Source organism: Elephas maximus, chromosome 5 (genome assembly GCF_024166365.1).
Source record: "Elephas maximus indicus isolate mEleMax1 chromosome 5, mEleMax1 primary haplotype, whole genome shotgun sequence".
NCBI lineage: Eukaryota > Metazoa > Chordata > Mammalia > Proboscidea > Elephantidae > Elephas > Elephas maximus.
In genome coordinates, this window is record NC_064823.1 from 160,136,379 (window position 1) to 160,157,479 (window position 21,101).

General features: G+C 52.1%; 1 protein-coding gene across 2 annotated transcripts in view; it reads right to left on the reverse strand.

Annotated features, from left to right (window-relative positions):
- Window positions 1-176: 176 nt before the first annotated feature.
- LETM1 (leucine zipper and EF-hand containing transmembrane protein 1) overlaps window positions 177-21,101 on the reverse strand; it is a 72,769-nt gene continuing 51,844 nt past the window's right edge. The window contains exons 7-15 of one of the 2 annotated variants that reach the window (XM_049886584.1): window positions 15,202-15,321; window positions 14,182-14,313; window positions 13,486-13,629; window positions 12,395-12,526; window positions 7,658-7,792; window positions 6,823-7,010; window positions 5,940-5,978; window positions 5,307-5,445; window positions 177-3,418 (exon numbers count right to left, since the gene is read on the reverse strand). In XM_049886584.1, coding sequence (XP_049742541.1) covers window positions 3,269-3,418; window positions 5,307-5,445; window positions 5,940-5,978; window positions 6,823-7,010; window positions 7,658-7,792; window positions 12,395-12,526; window positions 13,486-13,629; window positions 14,182-14,313; window positions 15,202-15,321 — 1,179 coding nt within the window. In that variant the 3' untranslated portion in view covers window positions 177-3,268. The remainder of the gene's footprint in view (window positions 3,419-5,306; window positions 5,446-5,939; window positions 5,979-6,822; window positions 7,011-7,657; window positions 7,793-12,394; window positions 12,527-13,485; window positions 13,630-14,181; window positions 14,314-15,201; window positions 15,322-21,101) is intronic. The other variant, XM_049886585.1, reaches the window with a different exon arrangement.

Below are 21,101 nucleotides of genomic sequence, written 5' to 3' on the forward strand. Positions count from 1 at the left end.
GTCCCCCACCTGTGGCTTCAGGCCAGGCAGCTGGCAAGCTGGGTGCCAGGCATCTGGGTCCCCAGGACCTCCCAGTGCCTGAGACATCTATGTGAGTACTCGGGTTGAGGAGAGACTGGTCAGGCAGCAGGGCCTCACAAAACCAGACAAAAGCAAAACCAACGCACGGCAGACAGGTAATCAAGGTAGCACTTTATTCCATCGTCACCACACGTCAGATTGCACTAGAACGCGCTGGCATGGTATTTGACTGCGTCACAGGAGCGCGGAGCAGTTTGGACACACAGTAACATGTCTGATGTCATGGGCCTTTGCACATTTCAGAGCAGGCACGACCACCACAGCACAGGAGGGGACAGGGCACATGAGGCCTGAGCGTAGGCAAGGAGCTGGAAGGTAATGGCAGGTGATGGACCCTCTAAGGAAGCCAGGCTCCTGGAATCTGATCTCCCAGCAGCAGCCCCGCCCCTCAGCACCTTTGCCAGAGTGGCACAGCGCTGGGCGGCCCTGGGGACAGAGACAATTTTGACATTTTCCACCCTGATTTCTTACATGTCATGCAGTTCAGAAATATGACTGTGAGCTTTATGTTAATAAACATCAACTTGATATTTTAATAAAAATACTATTACTAAAAAGGTGTTTGCACCCGGCCCAGGGCAGGAGCTGCTCTGCAAGGCCTGGGTGGACTGAGAACTTGCATTTCCACCTTGTTCCCAAGGCCGCACTGTGAGAACCTCTGGCCAAGAGGGTAGTTCAAAAATCACCCAGGTGCCCCTCATTTCAAAGAGTCTGGAATCTGGAATTCCAAAATGACTCTGAAAGCCCCGTGTGAATTTTCTGATTCCCTATTTTAAAAGCAGACATTTAGGTGGAGTGAAAGAGAAAATACGATTCTTTAAAAATTCCTGTTTCAGCTTCCTGCTGAAAAAGCTGGAGAAAGGGAGGCGGCTCAGGCACCGCAAGGCGGTCAAAAGGTGGCCGCCTTCTTTAAACACTCTAATTTCCGGGTCCACCATTTCACACCCCAGCACCTGGAAACTCACGTCGGCTGCAATAAATAACACTTGGTACAGTAAAAACAAATACAGGATGACAAGGGGAGAGAGCTGTCTCAGACCATCGACGTTGTCACTAAAATGGAAAAATGTCCCCACACGGACCGTTAGCTTTTCTCTTAATGCTCGAGAAAGCGGCCTTGCCCTGTGATGCCACCCGCCTGCCCACCCACTCTCAGCAGTGCCCGGGGGTAAGCAGCTTCTCCGAGGCGATGGCAGGTCTGTGTGGCAGTCCGGAGCAGAGGTCCTCAGAAATGCACCCATGGCGTCCAGTGTGCGGTGGAGTGCTCACCGGTGGCAGGAGGCGGTCTGCATAGCGACAGCCAAGGTGGACAGAAAAGATGGAAGGAATGGCAAGAGACGGTGGTGCCTGGCCATGCAGCAAGGACGAGGACGAGGTTATGGTCGTGACACAGCAGGCTGCCAAAGTGGGACCCAGGCAAGGAAACAGCTCACAAGGAAAAATGCCATCATCTGCCAGGTACATTTGGCAATCACAAAGCTTATTTTCAAAAAATAAGTACACTTTACAACTGAAAACCAGACTAAAGTGAGTTTAAAATAATTTATAAATATTAAGTAAGCATCGAAAACATACTTCTTTCTCCAATCATTGAAGTATAAAAAGCCTTTAGTATGCAACGATTACAAAGGTTTACATGAGACAATGCTACCACCTCATTCCTATGTTGTAGTCTTTAACAGCCAAGTTAAAAAAAAGGTTTCAAGTCATTTGTAGGCTACCGCTTCCAGGCCCTTCTCCTCCCCTTCCTGGCTGACCAGGTTCCTCCACCTACTCCCTTCCTATGCTCCTTAAACTCCTGTACCTGGATTAGCCCTGAGGGAATATGTTGCCTTCAAGTGAGGAGTTGGACACACAGCCGCGGGGAGACAGGTGTGAGGCCCAAGCATGCCCACCCCGGAGCTGTGCCGCCGGGTGTGGACACAAGGGGCCTCTCCACAGGAGTGAGCCCCCCAACTCTGCGGCAGCCACGGCGGTGGAGATGCCTGCGCGTTAAGCATTGCCTGTGGCCACGCAGGCCACACTTAGTGGCTCTGAGACATCTGGTTGCCCTCAGGATGCCACTTCTCACTGTTCATCACGCAGTGACATCATGCTACTTGGTAACCAGGAGTGTGACGACAGCAGCCTACTTGTTCTCAAGGAGCTGAGAGCCCTGGCCTGCCAAGCCCTGAGGAATGGCAAACCTGCCATCCCGCTCCCTCTCCTCAGAGCGTGCACTACCTAAATTTTACAGGAGAAACCACAGAAGCCAAAAGTGGGCTTTGACTAAGAAGTGCCGCTGAGCGAGGGAGTGGAACTTGAGGTGCTGAGGCCGTGAGGCGACACAGGGGTGTCCGCTCAGGGCCCCACACAGCGTCTGTCCACCCCCTCCCCACGGTCACAATGAACACCCGCAGTTGACATTAAGAAGATCTGTGAAAACCATCACATGATAAATCACTCAAACAGGAAATGCTTAATTACCCAGGGCTTCATTAGTATCTCACAGCATGATTTCATTAGGCACTCAGGAGTCAAGCGGACCGTTAGTTCACTGGTTGAAGAAGGAGGTGGAGACCAACAGGAAAGAAAGGGGAACCCTGGAACATAAGCTTAATGGTCAGGGTGCGAATGTTACCGTCTGGCGGCCATGAGACGAACGAACCCGTTGCTTGTTCCTCACATGGGCACGACTTTGAAAACATGTACGAACAGATCTTATTTACATGGACATTCAGGAATCAAAAGTCCACAGACTCATTTAAGTATCTTCTTCAGAGCTGAGAAGGGCTTTGTTTTTGTTTTTACAGAATTTCTACTCAAATGCCTCTGTCAGGGAAGCTGTCCAGCTCCGGCCTGCCCTGTGCCGGCCTCAGAGCTGGGGGTCTGTGTGTGGCTGTGACCAGAGCCGCTGGCAGGTTGCCCACTCCGCCACTGGGTTGGGGTCACTGCAGCACCCCTCCAGGCGTGGATCCAAACATGCTTCCCTGGGAGGGTGTGGGGGGTCCAGGCTGACGGAATCTTCATGGAATGATGGAAATTAGAATTTACCTGATTACAGAAGTCTCTGATTTATTCCAGGAAAAAAATACTAGACTTGCCACTAAGAACCACCTCTGACCTGTCACCATCATGGCCAGTGCCGTGCAGAAAGGATGGTGACAGACGCGCAGGCCACACGCCCCAGAGCGAGTGGCACCCACATCTAGTTCTTCACTTCGGCAGCTTCCTTCTCAGCCTTCTCCTTGGCCTTCTCCTTCTCCTCCACCTTCTCCTCCTTCTCTAGCATCGTCATAATCTCGGTCACCTGGCTGGTGGAGATGTGAATGTCCTCCTTGTCGATCAGCTCGATTACCTACATTCACAGGTAAAGGGACACGTCGCTCAGGAAAGGGTCCGGCTGCCTGCGCTCACCTGCTGCTCCTCCTCTGAGGGGCCTCCTCCGCCACAGGCACTCAGCACACTGGGCTGTCCCACCAGGCAGGGCCAAGGCCACCCGAGCAGGGGGCACCCAGCATGTGCTGACAGGGGCACCCAGCAATGCTGATGGGGGAACTAGGGGTCCTACAGCTGCCCTGGCCCTCAGAGTCCAAGCCCCCACCAAGCCCCAGGGGGCCAGCCAGGCTTCAAAGCCCCTGCGAGCCACCAGGGTGAGGAGCCTCAGGGAGCAGGAGGCCGTGGTCAGCCAAACCAGGTGAGGAGGCAAGGTGTGCTTCCCAAAGGGACCCACGGCCTGCAAAGAGGAGGGGTGGAAACAGCAAAGGGACACGACGGCAAAGTCACTGAAACCAAGTCTCTGCTCAGGGCCAGGGGCCTGCCTGTGCTGGATGGTGGCTCCCACAGGGCCACCCGCCCACCTTGCTGGCTTCGTGAGGACGGAACCCCAGGGAGGGGGGCAGACGACACGGACTTGGTCACCTCCACACTTCTGCTCTGGCATGTTCCTATGACAGGCCTTGCTTTTTAACTGAACTAGAAGGGAATGGGCTGACTTCTTGGGTAAACGCCTGGAAACCCTAAGTTGCTCAATGACGAGCACCGGAAGCCAGCCAAGGCCTCCATTAAGGTACTTCCTCTCCGAACGTGGCAATTTTCTGTGCTCTTGGTCCCTGGAACCCATGGGGCAGGCACATGGGAACCTAGCCTGCAGGATCACCTCTCCTGTGCTGGGCCCAGCCACAGGGTCACTCTTACACACACGCCCTCCCAGGCCTCCTGCAGTATGCACAGGCCCCTCCCCAACACTCACGCTGGCCGTGCTGACCCCTGCTCTGCAGCTCTTCTAGGCAGCAGGCCAGAGGCAGCCCCAGACCTGTGTGGAGCGAGGAACCTGGGGGTGCCTCCCTCAGGGGTGGGGCCGCCACACAGACGGATCTGAGGGCCTGGCCATCCCATCACCACCAGGGTCCAGGGCCCCAAGCCTTGCTAGAAAGGGAATGGCCAAGTGTCCCCTTAAAGAGCAGGCAGCCTGCCCCGGCGGAGACACCCTCACCATACGTGTCCTAACTCTGGTCACATGTGGCCTCTTGGGGCGGCGCATGTGACGAGGCAGAGTACAGCCCGGGCATCTGCTCCTCAGGGCAGGCGCGGTAAGGCCCTCAGAACCTGGCACACTCGAGGACAGACAGCCAGACGCCCAACGAGCTCGCCAGCCAGCTTGTTTGTGCTCCTCCCCACTTTGTTGTGTCTGTACCCCACGTGGCGGCTCACTTGTGGGCTCACGCGAGACCAAAGACCTAATGAATGGTCACAGCTACCGCAAGAACCCTCTAAAGACCTAAGGATGGTCGCAGCTACCGCAAGGACCGTCTGAAGACCTAGTGATGGTCACAGCTACCCTGAGAACCCTGTGAAGACCTAGTGATAGTGCAGTTGCCACAAGGGCCCTCTAAAGACCTAGTGATGGTCACAGCTACCATGAGGACCCTCTGAAGACCTCGTGACAGTGCAGTATGCTACGAGGACCCTCTGAAGACCTAGTGATGGTCACAGCTACCATGAGGACCCTCTGAAGACCTAGTGATAGTGCAGTTGCTACGAGGAACCTCTGAAAAACTAGTGATGGTCACAGCTACCACAAGGACCCTCTGAAGGCCTAGTGGATGGTTCAAACTACCAAGAGGACCCTCTGAAGGGCACTCAGGCCCTGTGGGTGGCAGGGGAGGCAGCAGCTCCCTTGGGCCCCAGCACCACCTGCCCCCCAACCACAGCTGACTGCACCATCTTGGCCTGGCTGGACCCACCTTGGCGAGGTCGTCAATGTCGATCCTGCCGTCTTTGTTCTCATCCAGCGCTGAGGCCAAGCGCAGCAGCTTGCTTTCTGGAATATGCTTAACTTGCTTCATGGCACTGATGAGCTCAGTGATGCTGATGACGTTCTCCCTGGGGTAGGGTGGGGGGGGTGGTAAGCACAGCCTGCCGTGTGGCCTCGGCCAGGGTGGCTCCCACACAGCCGCGGAGCACGGCCCAGACCCAGGTGGCCTCAAGTCTCCCCATGTCTGTCTGAGCTCCGGGGCTTTTCCTCTGGGCAGGCCTGGCCACCTCAGACAGACAGAAAACACAGGCTGCCTTTTCAACCTGGCCTGGTGCTTTCTGTGAGGGACCAGCATCCACACAGCTCTGGAGCTGCCTCAATGAGCCCTGCCACTCCACAGGATGAGGACAGAGAGCCCCAAGGAGGGCTAGGGGCCCACAGATGTGGTCACCATGGTGACTGGATGGTGGTCCTCAGGCCTCACCTCCCTTGAGGGGGCCATGTGGAAATACCATGGTCATGGGGGGGAGGCGGCAGCCCCCAAGGGCCAGCCCCGTGCCCTCCTGCACCACAGACCGAGACATGGGAGATGGGGCAATCACAACCCAAGCGGGACACTGACCTCATCTGGGGATGGAGGAAGGCTTCCATGAGCAGGGACCTGGAGGACGAGCAGGGTCATGGAGGTGAGGGTCATGAGGGGCCCTGGAGCTAGCCTGCCGTGTGACACCCGCCTCGGGGGTCTGGGAGGCCCTGTGAGGCGAGGTGTGCAGGGCATCCCGCCAAGCGCCTGGCCCAGGAAGTGTTCTCCGAGGGCAGCTACCGTGGCTGTGGTTGCTGTTATTGCATCCACTCACAGGTTCCCTTGCTGGCTGCTGCTCCAGGCATACACATTCCCAGCCCTCATGGTACCATTACTGAGCAGGTGTGAGGCTTCAGGAAGGAGGAGGAGGCAGGGATAGGCCGAGGATTTGAGGAAATGGAAGCACCCAGTGTGGCCGAGGCATGGGATGAAGGGGGACACTGTGGGAAGAGCCTAGGGGCTAACAGGGTAGCCATGACCCTATATACATTCTGGAAAATGGGGCTGCAGCCCGGAGAGAGGTATGGGCAAGGGTGGGCATGGGGAGACCAGACAGGCCACAGCTGTGGTCCCCCAGATGAGAGATGGTGGGAGCTGAGGCAGTGGCAGGGGTGCAGAGAAAAGGTGAATTTGAGAACCACTTGAGGAAGGCGATCATCAAGGTGTAGACAGTGAGTCAAAGGTGACCCCGGGTTCCGGCTGGAACTGCTGGGTCAAAGGTGGAAGGAGCAGTTCAGCACAGAGGTCAGAAGTCAAGATGTGGGCTTTGGAAGTAGGAAAGGCCAGGGTCCCAATCCCAGCAGACCCCCTGTTAGCTAAGTGGCCTTGGCTTTCCCAGCCTGAGTTTCCCAAGAGGCCCTTTCCCAGAGGGAGTCTTCCCTCCCCACCCTCCCGCTCCCAGCCCCCCCGGCCCTGCCCTCACCCCGCGGCAGTAGCCTGGCCAGGGTCCAGCTTGCCAGCCTTCTGCTCCGTCTCCAGCTGGGCGATCATCTCGTCGATCTGCCCAATCATCTGCTGCACCCTCTTGGTCAGTCTCTTGCTGGCTTTAGACTCCTCGACTAATTTTTCTTCGCCAGTCTTTGAGAGTTCTTTCTTGATCTCTTGCAAATCCTGATAAAATTATTTCCCACTTTTAAAAAGTTTGTCTCATTGAAAAAAAAAAAAAAACTGAACCTTAAAGTTTCCGGTAGAACTAATTAATCCAAACTGGCATCATGAGCGTGGAAAGTTCCAGGTTGTACGGGAAACAGAAATCCATTGATTCCAACCATGGAAAGCTGCAAAGTCTTACTTGTATTTATCATGCTAATTTGCTTTTATTTTTCCAAACTCTAACTTGTTTTTTTAGCAAAGGATATGAAATCGACTTTGAAACTCAACTTTCTTCATATTTGTTAAAGAATAAATAAGTACTGCCTTGAGGTTTATGCTTTTAAGAACTACCGTATTTTTATGCAAATAACACGTGTGCTGTATGTTTTTTTGCCAACTGTGCAACCCCCTCTCACTATTTTTGTAAGCGAGCTATACTGTGCATTGTATGTGTGGGCATGTTATTTGAGAAAATACGGTATCTATATGGGATCAAACTGACAACAGCAACGCGAATGACTTCATAGGGACATGATGTAGGTGCCATACTTGTGGGGCCCAATCAGAACACGCTACCCTTCACTCCTTCTGCAGCCTTGGTCTCAGGTGCAGACGCCGCCATGCCGGTTCGCCCACCCACCTGCCGGCCCGAGGCGCTGCCTCACCTCGCTGTAGTCCTGCACATCCTCCTTCAGCAGCTCCAGCTCCTCCTTCTCCTTGGTCAGTGACTTCTTCTGCTCCTTCAGCTTAGAACAGGCATCGCTGAGTATGTCGATTTCCTCCTTAGTGATTTCCTCTCCCTGAGAAGTGAACAAACCACCACCTAAATGAAGGGAGACAGGGGGCACTTCCCCAGGTCTCTGTTCACAGTCGCGGGCCAGCATCTGGTGCAGCGGTGCTTGCTGACACTCCATCAGCTGGAACGCCTGAGGCACAGGGCAGACCATGGCTCACAGAAGCAGACTCGGGCTACACGCGCCACGTCCTGGGCTCTTCCCAGCAGCCTTGGGCACTACACAACACATATTTAAGCAGTAAGATATGATGAGTTTTGGTATATGTATGCACCCAGGAAACTATCACCACCATCAAGACCCTGAGCCTATCAGTCACCCCCAAATGTTTCCTTGTACCGCCTTTGGGATCTCTCCTCCTCACCCCCCCTTTCCAAGCAGCTGCTGATGTGCCTTCGGTCACTACAGATCAGTCTGCCTTTTCTCCCAGTCCATATAAATGGAACCGTAGGGCATGTCCTCCTTTCACTCAGCGTGAGGGTGCTGAGATTCAGAAACCCTGCAGTGCCCCTTTGTCACTGCTGAGTAGTATTCTGTACGAACATGCCAAACTATGCTTATCCATTTACCTATCGAGAGATATTAACCTCGACTCTAGTTTTCAACTATTACAGATAACAGTACTACAAATATTCACATGCAAGGTTTTCCTTTCTCTTGGGGAAATACTAGGAGCAGATGGCTGAGTCGTGTGATAGGCCTAAGTTTAACTTTTTAGGAAACTGCCACTGTTTTCCAAGGTGGTTGTACCGTTTCCACCAGCCGTGCGTGAGAGTTCCGGTTTGCCCGCATCCGTGCCAACACCTGGAATGGTGTCTTTTAAATTCTAGTCATCCTAATAGGTGGGTGAAAACCCCGGTGGGATGGTGGTTAAGAGCTATGGCTGCTAACCAAAAGGTCGGCAGTTCGAATTCACCAGGCACTCCTTGGAAACTGTATGGGGCAGTTCTACTCTGTCCTATAGGGTTGCTATGAGTCAGAATCAACTTGAAGGGAAGGGGTATGTTTGGTTTTTTAATAGGTGGGTGGCGATGCAGTGGTTAAGTGCTCACCTGCTAACAGAAAGGTTAGCGGTTGAAACCCACCAGTTGCTCCACAGGAAAAAGATATAGCAGTCTGCTTCCCTACAGTTTTACAGGCTTGGAAACCCTATGGGGCAGTTCTACCCTGTCCTATATGGTCACCATCAATCAGAAACAGCTCGACAGCAGTGGGATTTTTTGGCCTAGATGGGTACTGGTATCTCACTGTGCTTTTAATTCGCATTTCCCTCACGACTAGCCACGCTGGGTATCATCCACACGCTTACCTGCTATCTGGAGAGCATGTCTGGTGAAAGGGCTCTTCAAATACTTTCCTCATTTTTAAAAATCTAATTCTTTGTCTTCCTACTGACTGAGCCGTAAGAACTCTTCGTATACTCTAGGAATAAATTCTTTGTCAGATGTTTTGGCAACTTTTTCTCCCTGCCCACCACTTTCCTTTTCATCAGTGTTTTTTGAAGTAAAAGCTTTTAATTTTGATAAAGTCTAATATATTGATTTTTTTTCTTTTATGCTCTTTGTGTCATATTTAAGAAATCTCTGACAAATCCAAGGTCACTGACCTTTGCTCCTAGGCTTTCTTCCAGGAGTCTGGATGGTGTTAAGCTCTTGTATTTGCACCTGTGACCCACCGGGAGTAAATTCTGCTGTGGGAGTCATGGAGGAGCTGAGCTTCGTCTTTTGCGTGTGGCTGTCCTGCTGTGCCAGCACCTTTGTTGCAAAGATTGCCCTTTCTTTCCTTGCTGAACTGTCTTGGCACTTTTGTAGACAATCAGTTGTCCCTGTACACACACGGTTTCTTTCTGGACTCCCTATTCTGCACGGTGGTCTGTGTACCAATCCTTACGCCAACATCACATGGTCTTGACCACTACAGCTTCAAGTCCCAAAGTCAGGCAGTGCTAGCCCTCCAGCTTTGTTCTTTTTCAAGGTTGTTCCAGCTATGGTGGGTCCTCTGCCTTCCCAAATGAATTCTACAATCAGGTTGTCAATTTCAACCAAAACCCTGCTGAAATTTTAACTGGGATGGTCCTGAATCTATAAATTGCCTCAAGAAGAAACTGACATCTTAGCAATATTGAGTTCTCATCCACGAAAATAGTAAATCTCTGCCTGTTTGTCTTCTTTTACTTATCTCAGCAGTGCTCGATAGTATTCACTGTATGAGTCTTGTATGTTTTTTTAAAACTTTATCCCTAAGTATATCTTGTTTTCTTTGCTGTTGTAAATGTTACATATCTTTTAAACTTCTAATTTGATTCCTCATTATTAGTATACAGAAACACAACAGAATTTTATATTATGATGTAAATTCTATTCATTTGCAAATAAAGACAGCTTTACGCCCTCCTTTCTAACCTCTCTGTTTGGGTTTTGTCCCTACCTTATACCAGCTAGAGCCCCCAATGCAGTGCTGACTAGCAGCTGCCAGAGCAGACACCCTCATCAGTGTTCTTATCACCATGGTCAAGTACTCACCTGTTAGCTGAAAGGTCGGTGGTTCGAACCCACTAGCAGCTCTGTGGGAAAAAAGGCCTGGCGATCTGCTCCCATAAAGTTTACAGCCTTGGAAGCCCTATGGGACAGTTCTACTCTGTGTGCCTATGTGTGACTATGAGTCCCAATCAACCCGATGGCACACAACAACAGGTTTCCGTAGATGCTCTTGATCCTTTTTGGTGAGCTCAAGCCTAACAAGGGTTGTGAGGATGTGCAGGACCAGGCAGTGCTTTGTTCTGTCATACACAGGGCCACTGTGAGTAGGCATCGACTAGACGGCACCTAACAACCACCACCATGGTAATTACATTGACTTTTGAATGTCAATCCAAATTGTCTTTCCTGGACAAGCCACACTTGCTCAGGGTGTACTACCCTCTCCATAGGTTGCAGCATCTGGTTTGCTGACATCTGGGAAGAACTGTCACACCCACGCCAGCAGGGACACGGACTGCTGTTCTCTGCTCTTGTCTCACCGCATCCATCTGATCTGCTCTCCTCTGGTTTGGGATCAGGGTGCTTGCTGCTCATCCCATAGAGGGAGTTGGAAAATGCTTTCTCCTGTTCAATTTTCGGCAAGTTTGTGTAGTGCTGCATCGCTTCTTCCTTATGTGTTTGGATTCACCGAATAACTCACCGCGGAAGCCGTTTGGGCCTGGGGTTTTCTCTGTGGAAAGGTTTTCAGCTGCAAATTTCACTTCTTGTCCAACATAGGGCTCTCCAGCCTCCCTTGTCCTCCTGGTGGGGCTGGTCAACACTGACGAAATCCACGTCTGCCTTGGTGGACAGGCACAAGGCCCCTGGTTTTTTCTCTCTTCGTGGTATCTTTTTAATGAACCCAAGTGCTTAGCTGCAATTTTTTAAAGGTTTGTGCTTCTTGTTTAAGAAACCTTGGCAAGCTTAGTTCAGAAGGTATCCTCCTATATTCTCTCCTGAGAGTTCTAAAGTTTTCCCTTTACGTTTATGTTTCTAAACCATCAGGAACTGATTCCACTTGTGTCCACAGAGACAGCCCTGTCCCAGCCCTGTCTATTGAGGGGTCCCCTCCTTGTTCACAGCCATGACTAAGCCAGATTCCAGCCAAGCCAGGCTCCACCTGGGCTCTGGCCACACACTGCCCTAAACACCAGTTTCACCCCGATCCCCTGATATCTGACAGACCAGGCCTCCACCGCCTCCTTCAGGAGTGTCTTGGGCACCCACTTTCCCTGGCTCGGCCAGGCCACCCCGAGACTGCTGCTCCTTTGCAGGGATCTTGTCCTTCCAGCTGCATCGTGGCAGTAATAATGTCACATGTTTGTGGAAGCTCTGTCTCCCTAGGTCATGTCTCAGGAGTGACCCCAGTCTCCCTATGAGTCTCAAGGCCACCAGTGGGGTGAAGACTGTGGCCTCCATCAGGTAAGCAGGGGCCCAGGGCTCCCACTCAGCCCACCAGGACAAATCCCATGCTTCTATCTACATCAATCTCCAAGAGGAGCCCCCCTCAGCTCTGGATGGCCCCTGTTCCACCCACGTCCCCCGCCCTCCCCCAACATGGTACCTGTGGGATTCACGGCCCAACATCCACAAGCTGGCTTCTGCAGGCCTTGTTCCTTCCTCTCCTCTGCTCTGCCTGACCCTGCCCTAGCCTGACTGAGAAGGGGGCAGAAACCCACTGATGGTCTCAGTGCCCCTGCCATTCAGAGCAGGTGGAGACAGAGCTGGCGCTCGTTCTAGCAGCTTCTCCTTCCAGTCACTAAGCCCAAACTTCAGAATCTTACACGACTCTCTCCTCACATACCACCTCACAGGAAATCCTGTTGGCCTCGGCTTCAAAGCACACCCAGCACAGACCCCTTCTCACCCGGTCTGTGACCACCTGGTCCAAGCCACCACTGCCTCTCCCGGATGGCACAGCTGCCCTAGCCAGCCCGTCCGTGCCCCACGAGCCCACCCTCCGCTGTGCAAGTCCAGCTCCCAGGAGTCGCCCACCCAGACCCATTGGCCCCTCACCCTCCTGCTCATCCCTTGCCCTGTCCTTCCTTTTCAGGACTGTGTTCTTCATATGACACGCAGTCACCACTACCTTCACGCCTTCCAAGACAGGGGCGGTGTCCTTCAGCACCTCGGACGGCAAGATCAAGTCGGCCACCTCGGGCTGCGGCTCTGCCACAGGCCTCCCAGGGGGGACATCTGCCACCACTTCCGGCTCGACTTTCTGCAACAAGGCACAGCATTCAGCCCCCATCTGCAACACGGCACAGCACTCACGCCCCACCCTGCAACACGGTACGGCACTCACCCATGACCCTGCAACACAGCACGGCGCTCACCACACTCTCTGCAACACAGCACAGCACTCACCCCCACCCTGCAACACAGCATGATGCTCACCACCCTCTCTGCAACATGGCACAGCACTCACCTCGCACCCTGCAACACAGCACACAGTGCTCACCTCCCACCCTGCAATACAGCACAGCACTCGCCCCGCACCCTGCAACAGGGCACGGCACTCACCCCCCACCCTGCAACACAGCGCGGCGCTTACCACCCTCTCTGCAACATGGTACAGCACTCACCCCCACCCTGCAACATGGCACAGAGCTAGGGAGGGATGCTGGGAAGGGACGCTGGGAGGAATGATGTGGGGGGACGCCGGGGAGGGACGCTGGGAGGGGTGCTGGGAACGATGCTGGGAGGGATGCTGGAAGGGGGAGGGACGCTGGTCATGATGCTGGGAGGGACACGGGGAGGGACGCTGGGAACGATCCGTGGAGGGACGCTGGGGAGGGATGCTGGGAACGACGCTGGAGAGACACAGGAGGGACACTGGGGAAGGTAACCCCAGGACAGGTGGTGAGTCCTGCAACAGACCACACCTGGGCCTTTGGTGGGGACACCTCCTTTCAGCACAGCAGCCCCAAGGCAGCCCCACTGCCTGGGGGCTCCCAGCCCGAGTCCAGACTGCACTGTCTACCACTAGTGGCCCACAGGCACCACTGCGAGCTCTTCCTCGGGGAGCCTCCCCAACAGCAGCCCCCAACACAAAACAGAACAGCCAGCACCCCTCACCCAGCCTCTCTGCCCCCACGGTGCCCGCCCCAGTATTCCGGAGGAACTGGGAAAGAGAGCCCTGTTGGAAGCCAGTGCTACCCTGTGAAGGCCTGTGCTCACCGCTGCCTCTGCGTGCTTCTGCAGCTCCTTCTCCTTGTGCTCCTGCCGGATGGCCTCCTCCTCCCGCAGTGTGGCCTCCAGCTTTGCTTTGTTGTCCACCTGCTCGCCCTCCACTTGGGCCGCCTTCACCTGGGCCTCCTTCGCCTGATGGGGGAGCCCAGGTCATCACCGCAGCGGCTCCCCGCCCCTCCACCCAAGACAGAGGCCTCTGCACACACCCACTCGAGGCCCCAGCCCTGTGTCTGCGCTGCCGCATGGGGCTTCCACACAGGGGACTGATACAAGTCCTCCCCCTAGAAGTGCAGAGAGCTGTGGAAGGCAGCCAGGGGTCACCTGCTCCACGGCTCTTAAACAAAGCCTCCATATCCAAAAAACGACCAGATAAAAGATGCTATTGGCAAAAATTTTAAGTGCTACGTTTGAAATTTGCCACGCACAGCCAACACGCATCACGTCTAGGGTTGGGGCTCCTCAGCTCCAGCTCCACATTACTGCACCATGTGGGAAGCCAAGCCAGGTGGAAGGGGCGAGGTGGGAGCTGGAGGGAGTCAGGAGGAGGTGGGGGACAAGTGAGGTGTGAGTTGGTGGGGGCGTTGGCTGGAGAGAAGCGGAAAGACCAGGGTGGAGCTCCATGGCTGAGGACATACACGTTTCTGTGGCCCCTCTGCCCCCCAGAAGAGAGGCATTCACACATACCACAATCTCCGGGAGGGTCTGCAATGTGGACTTGAGCTGGTCAGCAGGCGAGAGGGTGTCAGGGAGGTACATGGCCCGGGACAAGATCAGCAGCGATGTGGGGATCTCCTGGTTCAGGTGCAGGTCCAGCCACTGCGGTTCAAGACACAGGCTCACAGGCCTGCCATCCTCGCCCCACCCTGCTGGCCGTCACCTCGTCCCATGGGGGTCAAAGCACCGCTCAGGTCTCTTAGCCCTGAAACTCTCTTCTGCTGTTCGGGCTAGGCTGAGGGCACGTGGGGAGGAGGAGGAAGAGGAGGCTGACGATGGGAGAGGGGCAGGATAGCAAGGGTAGCGCTAGCCTGGGTGGAGTTACCAAACCTCTCCTGGCCTCAGTTCACAGACATGTTCCAAATGTGAAGATGTCCCAGAAATCCCGAGTGAAGGTGACCTAAGTCCTCATTTGACTATAAAAAAAAATCAAGAAAAGTGGAGTCCCTGGTGGCACAAATGGTTACACACTCAACTGCCAGCTGGATGTCTGGAGGTTCGAGTTTGCCCGGAGGTGCCACAGAAGACAGGCCTGGCAATCTCCCAAAAAGCCACTGCCTGGAAAACCTTGTGGAGCGGTTCTACTCTACATACGCGGGGTCGCCATGAGTCAGAATCAACTTAACGGCAGTTAACAGTAACAACTGTTTAAAAAATTTTAAAAAATCAAGGGAAGGGTGAGATACAAAGGCCTTTAAAATCGACCAAGAGCAGATCAGAAAAACGGAAGCAATACTCACTAGGCTAGCAAAGCCGAGAGCCCCAGGGGACACATGAGTATGCCACACACCGCAAAGGTCAGGAACGTGCTCTCATCCAGAAACACGTGGCCATTAGGGATAAGCCAGCGCTGGGCTCAAAGTCACAGGCCCTGTGGCTGAGACTTTGAAAAAAGCCTCCACTCGTGGAGCTGTCTCCCCAGGTCCCAGGCACTACCCGGTTGAGGGGAGCTCTGAGCTTCGCCACACCAGTGGGGCCGTGGCCACGCACCTGCTTCAGCTGCTCCTTGAGCCGGTCCTCGGTGACGCCGAGTGCCCGCATGCCTCTGGCCCGGCAGGCCGCCTGTAGCTCCTTGACATTGAGACTGTCCACCCCTTCCTCAGCAATCAGCTGCAAAAGAAAACCACCTAATTATCGTCTTAAAAGGCCATTAGAAGTTTCTGGGGTTCACCGTTAACACGGTTGGGAAACAACTAATCAGAAACTGCTTTCCAAGCACACACTTCACCAAGCCAAAGAAAACCAGGCGGCTCCAGTTGTGGATCTGAAAGACTGGAACCGTCTGAGGGAGGTGACAGGTCAGGACCGCAGGCACATGCAGAGCTGATACACTCCGCGCGGGCCCAGCTCAGGGCATGCACACCCTCCTCAAAACAGCCCTCAGAAAAGGCGGCTGAGAAGGGCTGCACAACTTGGAGAACGTAATCAGAGTCACAGAACGTACACGTAGAAACTGCTGAACCGGTGTCTGCTTTGCCGTATATATTCTCACCAGCAACAAAAAACCCCACGGGGGGAGCACAGTTCTACTCCGCCACACGTCGGGTCTCCGTGAGCCGAAGCCGACCGGATCACCACTGGATTTTATCAGGAGTTTGCGCCTCCTTATTCCTGTGGCATGGATCGACCACAACTCGTTTAACTATCCACCCACTGAAGAACATCTGGGTTATTTCCAGGTTTTGGCTATTACCAATAAAGCTACTTTTTGTTACTGTTTTCTTTGTTCTGTCTTCCTGTCAGTTATGTGAATATTCTTGAAATCCATTTTATCTTTCTAAATGTATCTCTTTTACAGCTTTTTAAGTGGTTGCTCTAAGTATTTATCTTAGTTTCTTAGCGCTACTGTAACAGAATACCACAGATGGGTGGTTGTTGAGAACAGAAATTTACTTTCTCACAGTCAGGAGGCAGAAGTCCAAACTGCTCTAGGGGAAGGCTTTCTCTCTCTGTCAGCTTTTGGGAAAGGCCTTGTCTCTTTTCAGGTTTCCGGTCCTCTCAATTCCTTGGCACTGTGATCTTCCTGCGGTACGCATCTTCCCCCATCGGTGCTTGCTTGTTTCTCTGCCTCATCTGCCCCTTTTATATCTCAAAAGTGATTGGCTTAAAACATATCCTATACTGCCAAGGCCTTGTTAACAAAGAAAATCCTATTCCCAAATGGGATTCCATCCACAGGTATAGGAGTAAGGATACCCAACATACATCCTGGGGGCACAATTCAGTCCGCAACTGTATTACATTAATATACACACCTTACCACCATCTTCTAGCATCATGAGTTCACCAGCCTGGGTAATGTGTATAGACTTTACTTCCCTTTTTCTCTCTGTACCCTCCCGTTCATAACTGCCTCAACTATTTTTTTCTACTTACACTGAGAACCACATCAGACAGTCTTAACATTTCTGCTTCGACCGTCCGGCATAATTTAGAAAACTCGAGAGGAAAAGGCAAGTCTGTTGTATGTACCCGTATCATTGCTTACTATGTTCTCTCTTCCTGAGGGCCAAGGTTTCTTCTGGTCTCCTTTCCTGTTCAGGGCACTTCCTTAGCCATTCTTTGAGGGCAGGTCTGCTGGCAGCAAATTCTCTTAGCTTCCGTTTATTTAATCTTGATCTCCTCTTCACTCCTGAAGGATGTGTTTGCTGGATAGAGGACGCTGCACTGACAGGTCTCTTCTTTTGGCACTTGACAAACACTGTGCCCTGTCCTTCTGGCCCCATGGCTTCTGACGAGAACTGCGCCACGTTTGGATGGTTTTTCCCCTCCAGGTGTCACATCTCTCTCATTGCTTTCAAACATTTGTACTTAGTGGTCTTTGTGTGGATTTCTTTGGGTTTATCCTGTTTGCTCACTCTTAAATTTGTCAGATTTATGTCTTTTGCCAAGTTTGGGGAGTTGTTGCCATTATTTCTTCGGCTACTTTTTCAGTCCTGCCCTCTTTCTCTGTTCCTTCCGGGACTCAGATGATGTGAATGCTAGATTTTGTTATAGTCCCACAGATCCCTAAGCCTTGTCCCTGGGTTCTCTTCTTTGTTCAGACTGGGGAATTTCTATCGTGCTGTCTTTAAGTTCACTGATTCTGTCCTTTGTCCCTTCATTCTGCTGTTGAGTTCCTAACTGAATTTAAGTTATTAAAATTTTAAATTCTAAAATTTCCATTTGGTTCTTCTTTATAGCTTCTTTTTCCTTGTGAGGCTTTCTATTGTTCCAAGTATATTCATAATTGCTTGTTGAAGCCGTTTTATGATGGCTGCTTTACAGTGCTTCCCAGATAATTCTAACACCTCTGTTATCTGGATATTGATATCTATTGTCTTTTTTTCATCCCATTGGATATTTGCAAATTCAATCATGCAATTTCCAGCATCGTGTCTATCATCAAGGCCGTATTTTCCACTACCGATCCTTCTTCATTTCCAACTTTCACAATCCAATCACCAGTAATTATCAGTGCATCCTAACGGCATGTTCAATCAATTTCAGAGTGCAGAATTTGGTAAAAATCTTCAATTTCTTCCTCTTTGGCCTTAGTGGTTGGTGCGTAATTTTGAATAATATTCGTATTAACTGGTCTTCCTTGTAGGCCTATGGATATTATCCTATCACTGACAGCATTGTACTTCAGGATAGATCTTGAAATGTTCTTGACAATGAACACAATGCCATTCCTCTTCAAGTTGTCATTCAGGGCACAGTAGACCATATGATTGTCCGATTCAAAATGGCTAATACCAGTCCATTTCAGCTCAGTAGTGCCTAGGATATGGATCTTTATGTACTCCATTTCTATTGATGCCTTTGAATTGTGGTGTTGGCGAAGAATACTGAATATACCATGGACTGGAAGAAGAACGAACAGATCTGTCTTGGAAGAAGTACAACCAGAATGCTCCTTAGAAGCAAGGATGACGAGACTATGTCTCACGTATTTTGGACGTGTTATCAGGAGGGATCAGTCCCTAGAGGAGGACATCATGCTTGGTGAAGTAGAGGGTCAGCGAAAAAGAGGAAAACCCTCAATGAGGTGGATTGACATAGTGGCTGCAACAATGGGCTCAAGCATAGCAACAATTCTGAGGATGGCACAGGACCGGGCAGTGTTTCGTTCTGTTGTGCACGGGGTCGCTAAGTCGGAACCGACTTGGTAGCACCTAACAACACCACCACCACCACTGAATATTCGGTATGACAAATATCTGCCATTGGAATCTGGACATTTTGGGTATTGTGTTAGGAGATTTTGGATCTTATTTAAGTCTTCTGTTTTGGCTGATTTCCTCTGACTCTCCTCTGGGAAAGGGGGATGCTGCCAGGTAGCGGTGTAAGTCCAGGTTCCCATTCAGCCTCTGTTGATACCGAAGCAAAAGCTCCTCATTACTGGTGGGTGAGGCTGGGTGGAAGTTCTGGCTCTCCCCTAGGCCTCCACTGATACCTCTCTGGCTGGGAGGAGTAGAAGTAGCTCGTTATTGCTCCCCACGTGGCTTCTACTGAGAGCACGGGCAAGAGCTGGCGTTACAGCTGGGTGGTGGTCTGGCTCTCCACAAGGCCCCCTCTAAGGGGCACCACTCCAATGGTGAGAGGGAGGAGCGTCTAGCCACTGCCAAGTTCCCCATGTGGTCTCTCTCCACTGACACTATGTGTGGGGTGGTTGTGCCTACTTGGTGGTGCCACGCTGCAGCCTGGTGCCGGGGGAGGCTCCTCTCTGACTTTTCTGGCACAGGTGGAGGTGGATTCGGTCTTCTCTCCAGTGTCTGGCAGCAGTAGAGCGGTCACTGTTTACAAGTTTCCTGTCTTGGTAGGCTGCCCCTTTCCTAGACCTCTGGCCAGACAGAGTAGGCCTTTGTTGGGTCTGTTGTCTGTAATCACTGGCATTTCTGGGTTGCTGGCTTCTTCAGCTCCAAGTATGACATATATGAGGAAAAAAGAAAACCCCAGAAGCTCACCACTGCGTCGCTTCTTGAGTCCCAAGGTCTCTTGCCAGTTTGCCTTCTTCTCTCCTTTTCAGAGACTTCTTATGCTTGTTTTACATATAATGTCCAGGGTTTTTAGTTGAACTTAGCAGGAGAAGTGTGGCCATTATCCCCATTTCACAGATGAAAGTTTAAGTCGCTGATGGGTTACATAACCCGTACAAGGTCACGAGGTAATGCTGGGCCAGGACTCAGCTCCAAGTGGCTGTACTTGCAGCTGCCTCTCCCAAGGTGGGCTAGCCAAGAGAGAGGAGGCAAAAGCTAAAGCGCGACTCCCATGAGACATCAGGGGGCTCGGTGAGGTGACCTAGGGTGGCCCCTGATGGGGTCGTCTGTGAGATCCAGGCACAGGGCACTGGGCCAGGGGCCACCTCGACTTGCTGCTGGACCCTGTATAGTTACTTACATCTGTGCGCCCCAGTTTATTCCTTAGTCCCTCCCCTAGAGTGACATGAAGAGTCAATCAATACACACAAACCTCACGTTATGTGATCAGCAAACGTTAGCTATTAATACGCAGTCAATCCTTTCTATCCCCAGATTCTGTATTTGCAACGCTGCCTATTTGTCAAACACGGTCGCGGCACTCTCACGCTCACCCACGGACACGCACAGGGAGTCCAACTCCCATCTAAGGCTGGACAGACCTGGTCTGGTATTCGCTAATTCACTGTTCTCAGGAGCTTTACAGAACATAACCACCGCAAATAATGAGAATGAGAACCAAGTGAATATTTCTCAGGTAATCAATAACCTCTGCCTAAGTACTAATGCAAGAATGATGAGGTCGGAAGTCCAAGTGCAGTGGCTTAGGAATGAACAGACTTAATGCAAACACAATAAATTTCTATAGGATCTTCAAAGTAGGGTGCTCCAGCTCAGGGAGGCAGAAGACGGGACAAGACCCTTGCATTGTGATAGCTGGCCCTGCAGAGCAGTGAGCAATGAAGGACAATCCACCACCCACCAGGGAAAACCACGGGCATGTGCAGTACAATGGATCACTTTTGTGTGGCCTCTTTAGCCATGGTCTTGTAACTCCGCCCAAGTGATTAGGTGGGATTGTGCAAATAAGGCAATTGTGGCGTACCGAGGGGACTGGCCAGTTTTGCCTTAAAACTAAGCCAGTTTCAGAGCAGAGAGGATCCTACCACCACCAAGGAAGAACAACCAGGAGTGGAGAGCGCATCTTTTGGACCTGGGATCCCTGCACTAAGAGCTCCTGGAATCAGGAGACGAAGAGAGAGCTGTAACCCTGAAGACAGCGAGAAGCCATGGCAGGAGACTGTGCAGTGGGTTTCCCGGCCCGTGGAGTGAGAAAGCTGAGTGCCTCTGGGCCAACGCTTACTGGCGGAGTGGCGTGCCTCTGGGGACTCACTGGCAGGGGCTAAGAGAACTTTGTAACACTTGCCTGAGCAGGGCAGAGGCCAAGGGGCCAGAGAGAGGCATGCATGTGGCACAGCTGGGAAGAAGCTTTCCTGATGGAAGAACTGTATCCTGAGGGTTCCTGAGCCTGAATCATAACCTTTTACTTCCCTAAGACACCCCGTAACCGTGAGTGTGGTCTGTGAGTTCTGTGTGGCCACTGCAATGTATTATCGAACCCGCCACAGAAGTAGAGAGTGCCATGGGAGGAATGACTGGTGTCAGAAGTGGCAAAGATAGCGCAGAGAGGAGGCACGTCTCATCTCCACCCTATGGGAATCACCGTTGGGCTGTTCATCTTGACTCTCTTTCCCCCTTGTGAGGAGAGAGGAGGTCAGACACTGTCTTCACATTGTTTTTACAGTGTGAGCCCCCACTCCTCTACATGCCAGAGACCTAAATGTGAAAGACAAATGATAAAGCTGATGGGACTCAAGAGAACATTTTTATGGCTTTGGGGTAGGGAATGATTTCTTAAATAAGACACAA